General features: G+C 39.7%; 1 protein-coding gene across 6 annotated transcripts in view; it reads right to left on the minus strand.

The window, feature by feature from the left end:
• Window positions 1-1,642: 1,642 nt before the first annotated feature.
• LOC122555842 (SPRY domain-containing SOCS box protein 1-like) overlaps window positions 1,643-14,576 on the minus strand; it is a 270,118-nt gene continuing 257,184 nt past the window's right edge. For all 6 annotated transcript variants that reach the window (XM_043702031.1, XM_043702032.1, XM_043702033.1 and 3 more), the window contains one exon: window positions 1,643-2,816. In XM_043702031.1, the coding sequence (XP_043557966.1) occupies window positions 2,689-2,816 (128 nt within the window). In that variant the 3' untranslated portion in view covers window positions 1,643-2,688. The remainder of the gene's footprint in view (window positions 2,817-14,576) is intronic.

Here is a 14,576-nt window from a genome sequence, read left to right on the forward strand (position 1 = left end):
TATGGCAATTATATCACTCATATTTATCTCCATCTGTGCCTGTATATTATCTACCTTAGTGAAAATATTCATTCAGAAAGATTGCCGTTGACTGTGTCATTTTGGTATCATTCCTTTCCAAGCTTAGTTATGTTTATCTTTATTTCATCTGCCTTCTAATTTTACTTGCCACCTTTATTTCCAGATACTGGATTTACTTTCTTCTGATTTGAGCTACTCCTCTGGTTCATAACGCCCTACTAATAGAGTCTAAAAGCTTTCTCCAACAGCATTAGCAAGTTTCCCTGGGAGGGTATTCGCTTGTTAAGGTGGACAGATCCCACTTGCCTGAAAACTGGTCGCAATGCCTCATTCGTGGTGGCTTGTCCCCAACACTAATTCTCACGTTACATGCCTAATCAATCTTCCTAGTCCTATACTCACTAACATGTAGCATTGTGAGTAGTCTTAAGATTACTGTTTTTCCAGTTCTGTTTTTAAAATTCCTTCCTAACTTTGTAAAATCTGCTTTCAGGATCTCATTCCTCTTCCTACCTACTTTTCCAGTACCAATGTGGACTCTGAACTTTGGCAGTTCATCGTCCCCGAGGTGGTCTTGCTGTTAATTCAACACCACACCATCCTGCAATCCCACTTATTGCTACAGACAACATCTGGTTTATTCCCTGATCAAGGATGCCTTTGTCACTACTGCTTTTCTATTCTTTGTCCCCTCCTGGAAAGCTGAGTCACCATAGACCTGACTCTGGCAGCACTTCTCTGACGAACCGTCACCCTCACTCATTTCCAAAATGGAAATGAAGCAGGATAGACTCAGAACTCCCGCGCTACCTGCCTGGCTGTCTTAGACTGCTTGCACCATCCTAATCTATTGTGTGACCACCTTTGTAATTGTGCTATCCATATAGTTCCCTTTTTCATAGGTAGACAGCATTGGCACATGAGCAACAACTGGAGTGAAAGCCCAGAGCAACCAATGACACTTCCTGCAGCTGTTTCACCTAGATGTCATGGTACATCCATGACTTCCTACATACCACAGACATTATTTTCCATTTGGCCAGGCTGATCTACATTCTGTAACTTTAGGAACTATTTATTATATTTAGAGTAAGGAGAATAACTTTTGTTTATTCACTGATCATCTTCCTTTGCATAAGAAAGAGCCATTTATTGGATTTAGAGAACATATTCCACAGTGTAAGACTTAGACAGCTAAACACAATTGTAAATGATAGGGAACAAAGGGATATAGATGAGACTAGTATCAGATGAAATGGAGAATAGTGGTGATTGCAGAGCTGGAATAGTTGACAGAGTGAGAGTGAGGCTGTTAAGATAATGAAAACTTGGTTTAAATCCAAGAAGAGTGGTCAATAATTGTAGTGAAGACCCAGGTTAGTTGCAAAGGAAATAACCTTGGAGACATTTAAGAAACACAGTCAGATGTTGGATTGGGAAAAGGTGTCTCTCGGTTTTCCTGTGCATATGGGTGACGTTGGGCAGAATGACCTGACTTAACCATGAACCTTATGGCTAACTAATTCACAGTACAGTATTGAATTAAATTGCTTTAGTGCTAGCAGTGTTTTTGTACGTACACCCACTTAATCCACAAATCATGAATTAGAAATAATTGATCCTAATTTGGACAGCAAACTTTATTAGAAACTTCTTCATTCAGTTAATTCACATTTAAAACTCTGAAGGCAGCACCATCCTTACATTCGACACCCTGCAACTGCAACAATTTCCAGTTTAAAAACTAAATACATTGGTAAATTTAAAACAGAAAATTAAGCAGCATCTTAAAATGATCTGACCTATGCAGAAGTGAAAATGTCTGCAGTCCACCAGTGAAGGGCCTGGTATGGAACAGAATTATAATACATTCTCTGCACAGATAAAACTATTCCACACACATACTAGTACATTGAGGTGAACAAAATCTTTCAGCTGAATGGCGTAAAACTGTTTCTTGCAAGACCTTGTTCAAAATAAAAAGTGACTTAAGCTTTGTATGAGTGAATATTATGTGATCTCTCAGTAGTTTTTTTTTAATTCATGCAGAACTTCACAGGAAAGTTTGCAATAAGTAGAAGCTCGTGCATACCGGCTTCGAGGCATATATTTTTTTCTTCATTTGTTATGAGCCAGATCTCAATCAGTCTAATATGACATTCATGCTAAAGATTTATAGCACAGTATGAATATACAAGCCAATACCTCTGTATTTAAAAACTACCGTAACAGCCCCACAGGCTGATTACCGGCATCAAGAATTTCTTCCACTTGCACATTCAGTTTCAAACAGGAAAAAGTACTAAACAATTACAAGGCATTGTCCTCAAGCTACAACCTGCTGAACATTACAGGCTGTATTTGAACAATGTAGACTTTGTAGGGACAACACGCTAAAATTACAAATGTATATAAAGCGGTTTCTTGGATTATGAAGATTTCATAATGAGATACTGCTTTACTGCTAAAATAGGAATACCTTTAACACTGGTTGCAAATAATCCTCTTAATTCATATGACAGGTTCTCCTCTAATTCCTATCTAAGCATTGTCTATTTGTAAGTCATATGATATTTCAAACAACTGTGAATCCTCCACAGATCAAAAGAAGATGTAAACTACAGCTTTCCATTGCATTGACTTTCCAGCTTAGTCCAAGTTTATTCATCACTGGTACTGCAAATAATTCTTCAGAGAAACAGGCATGGGTAGGGTCTCTATTTCATGCAGCCGTTCCTTGCCAAGAGAAAGGCGAATGGATCTTCTGCACAAGTCCATTAAAGGCAATGGCTCCGCTAAAACAATGAGAAAAAGAAACATTAGTCAAGATGTCAAAATACTGAGTAAAGAAATAAAAAATTACAGAACAAAAAGTAACTTTGCTCATGAATTTATTATGTTGGCTCTTAAACTGATGAAAATTTTCCATTTTCTTCAAAAACCTTCATAATTTTCAGATGCAAAGTTCCTTTTGAATAACATAGTCACTCTGAATACTTTATCAATAATGGGTCAAGATTCTAAGGCCCATCTTTAAAAGCACTGAGCACATACCTTTAAATTAGTAAATGCATCACAGTCACGTTCTCAAAAGGCAGCTAGATATGGCTGAGAAATGGAGACCAAATAGAGAAACACAAATTCTAAAAATATATAAATTCTGTCGTTCTTTCAGTTTTAGTCTCTAGTTTTAACTCTTCCCTACTTTCTTACCAAGTAGTGGAAAGAAAGTTTCGCTATTCATCTACTAAAAACATATGTTATTCCTAAATATTTCATTATGTCTTCTTTAAGACCCTCTATTCCAATGATCTATGCATAATTGTGGGCAGACTATTCACCTGTGGAGCCCTGCAGAGAGTTCAATCCAAGCTTCACTGAAATCCATACAAGTGTCTTTTCAGTCAGGTCATTCAGAAGTCGAATTCTGACTATTACTCCCCTTCCTAAGCGTCGATTTTTCTGCTCCTCGGATGCTGCCTTACCTGCTGTGCTTTTCCAGCACCACTCTGATCTAAACTTTGTTGTCAACTGTACTATTATTATGATATCAACTAGGAATACCTAACAGCAGAGGACAGCACTGAGCATTGGATCTTCTTGAAACGTTAAATAACTCAATCATCTGACATGTTCAAATTCAGTTTTTTACCTTAATTATTTACTGCAGCTCAATTTGAAAACCATTTTGTCAATCTTTCTGAGAATTCTTCCATGATTTTGTTCTCAGTAACAAGATGGTAAAATTCCATAAAAACTACTGTGAAGTTCTGCACAGTTCACCTGCCACATCAGGACATTATTGTACGAAAGCACAGTAACATAACCTAGCTTCTAAACAAATCCAGTTCCAAAAGTATGCTTAAGATTACTTATAGCTTTATCATATTTGCAACTTGGAACAAATGAAACATTTCAAAACATTGACTGAAATTCTCCATATGATTCATAAACCAACATCAAGCCAAAAATAAATATTATAACGTTATTTCATAGCCCACTAGTTTTCTTGTGATATCGTAAACTGTGAAATATGAAATGGCTATCATGCTGTTGAGCATATGCCAATTAATTGGTCATTTGAAGTTAATACAGATCAGATAACTTCTCAGCCTCACCCCTTGGTTCAAAGATAACAAACCAGTGCGATTTAATTGGATACAGCATATTCAGATTTGTGAAAGGAAAAATTGGCTGGTTTCTACTTGCAATTTACATACACTGATCTCAACTGGATATGTGATTTTCTTCACAGTTAGATAGCCTGCTGGTAACTCATCTTCGAGCTTCACACATGAGTAATAGCCATTTGCACAAGGCATCAGAAAGCAACTGCTGCAAACTAATGTCTGCAGAAAAGGAATAGCATGAGTTTGATAAGAGGTGTACAACCCACTCAAATAACGATTTTTAAGATTTTTTAAAAATTCCTTATGCCTTTTAACTGTGCGCACTCTGCAAAAAGCATCAATTCCAATACATCTAAAGTCACCACATTTCACTGATGTCTCTTATCATCAATAGCCTTTATACCAAACACAATCTAGAGATATTTTGCAACAGTAGCCTTAAACATCATGAAGAAATATGGAGACTCAGTTTATTTTTATGACTATTTTATCTTGAAAAATGCATACAATATTGAAACAACAGCTTTAACAGAGTGGAATAAAGTGAATCCACAAGATAAATAATTTAAGATTTCTTGGGCCATAATTGCATGCCATAGCACCAAATTATTCATCATGATAAATGTGATTTATGATTGCTGATTGTTCTGTATGGTTGTTTGTGAAACGCAGTCGTTTCTGAGCAAGATGCACAGAATTTTTAACTCTGAAATCAAACCTCATGAAATTAGTGTTGACATAAATGTGAAATGGCTTGGCACCAATGTAAACCGTGGGATTTAAATTGAGTTGAAAATGAGATTGCTAGCATCAGTTCCAAGCTGATCCACTCTGACATTGATTCAATCACTCCATATTGCCACTGCAGTGTTAGCACTAAGTGAGACTTTCTGGCATGAATGCTATTGTACTTCATGACTGTATCCTACAATGCACTAGTGACACTACATTTTCTTAACAGTTCACCCAAATCAAACAGACTAATGAGATAGTGCCAACATACTACCTACTGTATTTGAGATACATTTAATCACATGTAAAGGATGTCATGTAATACTAAGTAATGCCTACACGTTCATTGCTTTCCCAGGCTGGGTCATTGCCCTACATGCTGAACAGGAGAAAACCTTTCATTGCTTGCTACTGATGTAACCCTAAAAAGGTGATAGCTCAAGAATGGTCCCAACAAGTAAAACAAGTAGTTACATGATGTTGTGACTATACTGTCAGGAAATCATTCTTGGCATAATATGAGATTGTCTGGTTAGAATATATTTCCAATGAAATGTCAGACTTGAGAGTGTCTTCCAAACTCTAGGTATTGATAAATTGCCATTTTCGGAAAGTCCTACAAATATTTTACCAATATTCGTCTTACAGAAGGATTGTCATAGATTAGTCACAAGATTCAGGGTGTAAAGAATGAATCTTCTTGCAGATAATAATACGAGTATCAAATGGCTTACAAATGGCAAGAATGGTGGATTGTGCAGTAGGTTTCTTCCCCAGTGAGTAGGCTCAAGAGACTGACCTACCATTAGTAATGACTGCTTGCATTTGTATAGTACCTTTCACAATGTTAAGTGTCTCTAGGTACTTATCATCATAGCTGAAAATGTGTTGCTGGAAAAGCGCAGCAGGTCAGGCAGGATCCAAGGAACAGGAGAATCGACGTTTCGGGCATAAGCCCTTCTTCAGGAATGAGGAAAGTGTGTCCAGCAGGCTAAGATAAAAGGTAGGGAGGAGGGACTTGGGGGAGGGGCGTTGGAAATGCGATAGGTGGAGGGAGGTCAAGGTGAGGGTGATAGGCCGGAGTGGGGTGGGGGCGGAGAGTCAGGAAGAAGATTGCAGGTTAGGAAGGCGGTGCTGAGTTCGAGGGATTTACTGAGATAAGGTGGGGGGAGGGGAAATGAGGAAACTGGAGAAACCGGAGTTCATCCCTTGTGGTTGGAGGGCTCCCAGGCAGAAGATGAGGCGCTCTTCCTCCAACCGTTGTGTTGCCATGGTCTGGTGATGGAGGAGTCCAAGGACCTGCATGTCCTTGGTGGAGTGGGAGGGGGAGTTAAAGTGTTGGGCTATGGGGTGGTTGGGTTGGTTGGTCCGGGTGTCCCAGAGGTGTTCTCTGAAACGTTCCGCAAGTAGGCGGCCGGTCTCCGCAATCCCATAGTCCCACCCTGCCCCCTGTAAAAACGCCATCCCATATTCCCAATTCCAGCACACATTTTCAGCTCTGATCTCCAGCATCTGCAGCCCTCACTTTCTCCTCGAAGATTTATCCATCATATTCTATATTTGAGGTACAACCAGATTATGAAGCAGGTTAATGCTCCAATAGTATGGCAAGAATATATGCGCTTTAAGATGAATTTCTGCCTTCAGTGCTTGTTTCATCTCTCTTACTGTGTCCATTTATGTACAAGTACTCTGTCTGGGTGAGCCACCAGCCTGTCAAACTTGTCTTTCCTCTTACAACTTTTGACATCCAACATAGATTTTTGTCCAGTCATTACTCAGCTCCACATATGATAGTTTAGCTCTCCCACCACTGGTTTAATGTGCACAAATACAGATGCCTCCACAGTTGATGTGTGGATAATCATATCTCCACAGTTGTCCTCATCTCCAAATGTGGTCTTAGTGTATCAGGAATCTGAAACTGTAATTGCCATCCTCAAGAGCAGCTTTCAGTCAAATGTCAATCAACTTAATCTTTCTTCTCCCATAATGCTTTGCTACTCACCACCTACATAGTGACTTTTTTTAAAAAAAAGTTAATGGTAATATTTGCTCATGGGATGTGGCCATCAGTGGCCGAGCCAGCATTTATCACCCCTTGACCTGTGTGGCTTGTCAGGGCCAATTCAGAAAGCAGTTAAGAGTCAACCACATAACTGTGGATCAGGAGTCAAAAGAAGGCCACGGCAGGTGAGGATGACAGATTCCCTTTTCTAAAGAACATTAGAAAATGGTTCTTCTGCAGAATATTAAATTTGAATCTATAATATGGTGAAGTAATGTCCGTGTAATGTTGTTGCTAGACTATTAATGCAGAAACTCAATTAAATGTCTTGGGACCCAGGTTCGAACCCGACCACAGCAGATGGTGAAATTTGTGAAATTTAAATTTAATAAAAATATCTGGAATCTATTGATTCAAGTGTCGATTGTCAGGAAAACCCCAATTGCTTCACTAATGTCCTTCAGGGAAGCCAATCTGTCAACTTTAACTAATCTTTCCTATATGTGACTCCAGACGCACAGCAATGTGGTTGACTCTCAAATGCTCTCTGAAATGGCCCAGGAAGCCACTTAATTGTAACAATAACTTCAAAAGTCTTAAATAAATGAAATCAGACCAACCACCGGGCATCAACCTAGGCACTGGAAACAACAATAGAAACAGCCCTGTTGTCCCAGAAAATTCCTCCTTACTAATATCTGGGGGCTAGTGTCAAAATTGGGAGAGCTATCTGACAGACTAGTCAAGCAATAGCCTGACCGTCATCTCATGCAATTATATCTTACAATGCCCCAGACACCATAATTACCATCCCTGGATACATTCTCTCCCATCAGCTGGACCAACCCAGCAGAGGTGGTGGCACAGCAAACAGTCGGAAGACAGTTGCCCTGGGAGTCTCCAACATCAATTATGAACATCATGAAATCTTGTGGCATCAGGTTAAGATTTGGCAAGGAAACCTCCTGCTGATTACCACCTTCTCCCTCCTTTGATGAATCAGCACTTCTTCGTGTTGAGCAATACTTTGAAGGACAGCCAGAGGTGGCAATGACACAAAATACTCTGGGGAATTTCAATGTCTACACCAAAGGTTGCTCAGCAGCACCAAGTGGTGACAGAACCAAGAGGAGGGAGAAACATACTTGACTTCATCCTTACCAGTCCGCCAGCTGCAGATACATCTGTCCATGATAGTATGAGAGTGAGCACCACAGTCCTCGTGGAGAAGTAGCCCCGCCTTCACATTGAGAATACTCTCCATCGTACTGCGTGTCACTTTCACTGTGCTAAATGGTAGAGACTTCAAACAGACCTAGCAACTGAAAACTGGCATCCATGAGATGCTGTGGGGCCCCCTCAGTAGCAGAATTGTACTCCAGCACAATCTATAATTGCCCAGCATATACCCCGCTGAACCACTATCAACAAGCCAGGCTATCAACCTTAGTTCAATGGAGTGCAGGTAAATATGCCAAGAGCAGCACCAGACATACCTAAAAATGAAGTGTAAACCTGATGAAGCTAGCAACAGGACTACCTTCATGCCAAACAATATAAAGCAGCAAGTGATAGACAAAACTAATGATCTCACAATGAACGGAACAGATTTAAGCTCTGCACTTCTGCCACGTCCAGTCATGAATGCTGTGGACAATTAAACGACTCACTGGAGGAAGCCCCACAAATATTGCCATCCTTGATGATGGAAGTGCCCAGCATGTTAGTGCAAAAGATAAGCCTAATAAATTTGCAGCAATCTGCAGCCAGAAATGTTGAGTGGATCACTCATCTCCAGTGGTTCCCAGCATCACAAAATGCAGTCATTATTCAGTACAATTCATTCCACATGATACCAAGAAACAGTTGGGCACACTTAGATAAAACAAAGACTAAGGGCTTTGTCAACATTTTGGCAACATAAGACAAATCCAATCCCACCAATTGCCACACCATCAGTGATACCTAGTTTCGATTCCACCAGGACCACTCATCTCCTGACCTCATTACAGCTTTGGTCCAAATATGGGTAAAAGGACCTGAATTCCAGAGATGGTGAAGTGAGAGTGACAGCCCTTGACATCAAGACCATATTTCACCAAGTGTGACATTAAGCAACCCCAGCAAAATTGGAATCAATGGGCCTCAAGGAGCAAACTCTCTCTAATTGGAGTCATACCTGACACAGAGAAAGATATTTTTGGTTGTTGAAGGTCAGTCATTTTAGCTCCAGGACATCTCTGCAGGGATTCTTCAGTATAGTGTCCTAAATCATCTTTAGCTGCTTCATCAATGACCTTTCCTCCATCACAAGTCAGAAGTGGAGATGTTTGCTGATAATTGCACAATGTTCAAATACCATTCATGACTCCTTAGATATTGAAGTAGTTCATGTTCAAATGCAACACGATCTGGACAATATACAGGCTTGGGCTGATATGTGAAATATAGCATTCACATTCACATGTGCCAGCAGTGACCATCTCCAATAAGAGAACCTAACCGCCACCCCTTAAACATTGAATGGTGTTACAATCACTTAATGTCCCACTGTCAAGATCCCAGAGTTTACCATTGACCAGAAATTCAATTGATACACCATATAAACGTGATTGCTACAACAGCAGAGTAACAAAAAAAATCACACAAGACCAGGTTATAGTCCAACAAGTTTATTTGGAAGTGATCGATTTCAGAGCGTTGCTCCTTCATCAGGTGGTTGTGGAGTATAAGATTGTAGGACATAGAATTTATAGCAAAAATCTACAGTGTAATGCAACTGAAATTATATATTGAAAAAGACCTAGATTGTTTATGTCTCTCATGTTTTACAATGACCATGTTGGTTTCAGTTCTTTCATATGTAAATCGCAGAACTTTCTTAAAATTAAAGTTCACTTGAGAATGTAACATTAAGAAAGCTTTTTGATTTACGTATGAAAGAACTGAAGCCAACATATTCATTCTAAAAGAGGAGATACTTAACAATCCAGGACTATTTCAATATATAATTTCAGTTGCATCACACTGTAGACTCTTGCGATAAATTCTGTGTTCTATGATCTTATACTCCACAACCACCTGAAAGAGTAACGTGCTGAAATCCAGAGCTTCCAGATAAACTTGTTGCACTATAACCTAGCGTGCGATTTTTAAAAAACTTTCTGCACCCCAGTCCAACTCCAAATCATGACGACAAAAGCAGATTAGACACTCGGAATACTGCAGTGAGTAATTCACCTCCTGACCCTCCAAGGGTTTTTGCCCGAAATGTCGATTTCGAAGCCCCTTGGATGCTGCCTGAACTGCTGTGCTCTTCCAGCACCACTAATCCAGAATCTGGTTTCCAGCATCTGCAGTTGTTGTTTTTACCTCCAAAACCTGCCCACTATCTACAAGACACAAGCCAGGAATATGCTGAAATACACAGTTAATGGCAGGACCCTGGGGAGTGTTGATAAACAGTGACTCCTAGGGATTCAGGTGCTTAGTTCATATTTACTTGAAAGTTGCATCCAGTGTAAGTAGAGGGTATAATTTTAAGGTGAGAGGATAAAGATTTAAAAAGGTTCAGATTGGCAACTTTTTCCACACAGAGGATGGATCATCTGTGGAATGAATTGCCAGAGGAAGATACATGTACAGTTACAACATTTAAAAGACATCTGGACAGTACATAAATAAGAAAGGCTTAGAGGGATATGAGCAACACGCAGGCAACTAGTTTAGTTTAGGAAACCTGGTTGACTTGGATGTGTTGGACCAAAAGGTCTGTTTGTTTTGGATAACTCTATAACACCTATCTGGATGAGTACAGCTCCAACAACACTTAAGAAACTTGACATCATCTAGGTTAAAGCAGCTCACTTGATTGGTACCACATCCACAAGCATCCATTCCCTCCAACACTACAGCCGTGTGTACTATCTACAAGATGCACTGCAGAAATTCAGCAAAGATCCTCAACTAGCACCTTCCAAACTCATGACCACATCCATCCAGAAGAGCAGGGGCAGCAAACAAACAATCTGCAAGCTCCCCATCAAACTATTCACCATTCTAACTTGGAAATACATTGCCGTTCCTTCAGTGTTACTCAGTCAAAATCTGGAATTCCCTCCTTAAGGCATTGTGCTACCAAAAGCGCATACAGCACAGGTCGAAGAATGGAGCTCACCATCACCTTCTCAATTGCAACTAAGAACAGGGACAATACACGCTCATGTCTCTATGAGTGATTTTTTTAAAAACATGTTACTACTAGGCCTAAATTTCTCCAGCACATTCGGTGTTTGGTTTATATTTCCAGTATCTACAGTATTTTGCTTTTTACAGGGCAACCTCAGTTATCCGAATGTCAATTATCCAGAGTTTGGATTATCTGAACAAGATCTCAAGGTCCCGATGTTTAGGTAAACTGTATTATCCAAATGTTCGATTATCCGAATAAAATACTCCCCGCCCGTGTCATTCGGATAACCAAGGTTTTTATAACGATTGACAATTACATGGTTGTCAATGGTCTTGCTTTTATTTCCAGATTTCGATTGAATTTAAATTTCACCATCTGCCACAGTGGAATTGAATTAGTGTCTCCAAATTATTGGTCCAATGACATACCTTTAGGCTACCACTTCCCAACTCGCTCTTAAAAATTTATTCCTTTTGGCTTGTGTAAAGTGCAGGATTCTTTGATAGCCATGCTTGAGAACCTTACTAGGGGATATAATCAAAATATTAGATAAATGACTGTTTGAACTAATTATTGATAGTCATTATACCTTGATGATAAACTTCTTATTCTCAAACTACAGGTCAGAAATACTCTCTGTCAACCTGGGGACCCACAGTTTTTGAAGGAAGGATAGTTTTGGATATGCTTACCTTATCCTCCAAGATCTTTTACTAATCCTCTCAACCAAAAGCCAAATATTCATTTAGCTCTTGAACTCATACCCCAGCCTGTTTGAGAACAGGTTCTCATTATCTTTATGGGAGTCTGTTAGCTCAGTTTGCAGGACAGTTGGTTTGCAATGCCAACAGTGTGGGTTCAGTTCCTAAGGTTACCAAAAAGGACTCTCCTCCTTAACCGCTCCCCTTGCCAGAGGCATGGTGGCGCTTAGGTTAAACTACCACCAGTCATCTCTCTGTAATGAGTGTGCAGCCCCATGAGCTGGGTAAAATTATAGTGACTTTATCTCACATTATCTTTTATCAAAAACCTGACAGTATCTATAAATGTTTCTTTCCCCCATTATCTCTCCACTCATTACTCTAACTGCATTTGTTGCCAAATTTACAACTTACCTCACTCATCTGGGTATGTTTGGGTTCATTTTGTCCCTTTGAGGAACAACAAACATTTTGCTTAGCCTGAACAGACCAAAATCAATTCCCTTGTCCACCCCCTCCCCGGAAGGCCAAATGAACCTGTCGACATTTCTGTCTGTGCCTTTGGAGAAAAAAACAACTTTGCTTTTAGGTCCGTTCAGGCCAAGTCAAGTCCCTCCCCACTCCAGAGGCCCAAAATCAGTGTGTTTACAGATCTATTTGGGCCCCCTTTCAAAAGGTCCTTTTTAAACATTTTCTATTTTCACATGTGCAGACAAAAGGATATTTGACCTGCATTTGAAAATTACTTTTCAACTAAAACCAGGACAAGATGCTGCTTTATAAAAGATTTTTCTAAAATCTTATAAGATACTTCAAATTGAAAGTACCCATATATAACCCAAATGATTACAAAGCATTGCATTTTACTGCTCTTGTCAAATGGCTTTTATACTTGCTCATCTCAAACAGGAAATTCCTTGTCAGCCAAATTTGGTGCAATTTAATATGATCTATTTCTTCAGTGAACCATTAAAATAAGTCTTTTGCAACTTTCCCATAATGTCTTGTATGCTAATTTCTGCAGCTTTGTGCAAATTTTATTACATTTCTTGAGAGCTAGAAACAGTAATTCACCAGCATTAAAGAAAAGCATGTTTAAAACCAGACCTAAGCCAACATTACAGATCCTACCTTTGGGATTCAAGGTTTCTTGGCTAGAGGAGGATGAAAATAGAAATCTACCAGTTATCTCACTGATGATCACCTATTGTGTCTAACAGAGCTCCTGGTGGGTATTGGAGGACAGGATCAGGTATAGTTGCTCTGTTCTCTGCAGCTATTTAGCCTGCAATGCCAAATGGCCATTGGGCAAGATATCAGACAGCGAGTAGTAACCAAACTCCAGTCAGAGTTAAGGAGAAGGAAAGTTGGTGTTAGAAAGCAAAGAGAAGAAAATGAAATGCATGAGAATTCTGTACAGTTAAAACTTGCTAATGGGTTCTGACAGTACAGAATGACATGTATATCCTACCAAGAGTAAAAGATCTTTCAGAAAATAATAAAAATTAATGACTTCAAGAAACATCCAAATGTAAAACTTAGTTCACTACAAATTAGGAGCAGCAATTGTCAAGAACAGTTTGTTTTAAGTTGCATCCTCTATCAAAATGAATGCTTAATTTAGAATTTTTGGCACAATTAATTCCATGCTATATATTCTGATGCAATGCTACAGTGAGAGCAGGTAATGTGCTATGTTGTGGTATCAACAAGTCGGTATTACAGAGCCATATAGCACCTGTGAATAATTTTGGCTGACTCGAGGTCAGAACAATGTTCAGATAGATCTGGAGTGATAGGCTAAGGGGAGTGGGTGCAAAACACACCATTGGTGCAAGATTCTTTCCTTTAATACCTAATCATCAGTTATAATTGAATAAAACATGCCACTCCTTGCTTGGATATGCAGGGGGTTTCAAAAGGGTAACGAGGGAAGTCCATGGTAGGGAGCAAAGCATCAATGGAATCTCTGCAGAGGTATACTGCACCCCACCAAACATTTCTTTCTTCCATTTACCTGGAGGGTTCCTTCTTTTCCTCGATTGGCCGTCGAGCAATTTAGCAGGGAAGTAGAGATTAAATTTCTGCTCAAATCCCAGTCAAAATGCCCATTGCTATTTTGGTTGGAGGACTCTTTGATTATCAAGGATCTGACTTTTAGATCAGGAAACCTTAGTTTTAATCTTGATCAGGAGAACGTTGGAGACCAGATATTCTAATGGCTAGAGAGGTCACTGAAACAGCATACACTGGAGTTGTACGTTGGAACCACAGAGAATTTCACAGAAATTGAAACATTTTGATCCCTGCATTTGGATCCCTCTGAACCACGGCCGTGAAAATCAGAAACATCAGGGGGATCTGACTTAATTATCGATTGAATTGAATCATTTATTGTCACGTGTATTCAATACAAAATACATTAAAACAGTGTACTGTCATCATGCATAGGCACCATTCACATTAACTTAAAATAAAAAGTAAAGGTCACTTCATGAGAGTCTTTCTTTTCCTTCTTTGCTGCTACAGTCCCACCCAAGCTACACCAGCCCATGCCATGCTGCTGCCAGCGTCTGGTCCAGGCTACACCAGCCCACGCCACACAGAAGCGAGACTCCTGTCCAAGCGAAACCAGCCCACTCCACATGGAAAAATCCTGTTCCAGGCTTCACAGGCTTGCAGTTTCTGTTGGCACGCTGCCTCTGAAGAGCTGTTCTTTGCTTTATTCTAGGTATTCTTTAAAGTAGGGGAACAGATCGGCATTTCTATAGCCATCAATATGCCTTCAGATG

The sequence above is a fragment of the Chiloscyllium plagiosum genome, chromosome 13, assembly GCF_004010195.1.
Source record: "Chiloscyllium plagiosum isolate BGI_BamShark_2017 chromosome 13, ASM401019v2, whole genome shotgun sequence".
Taxonomy (NCBI): domain Eukaryota; kingdom Metazoa; phylum Chordata; class Chondrichthyes; order Orectolobiformes; family Hemiscylliidae; genus Chiloscyllium; species Chiloscyllium plagiosum.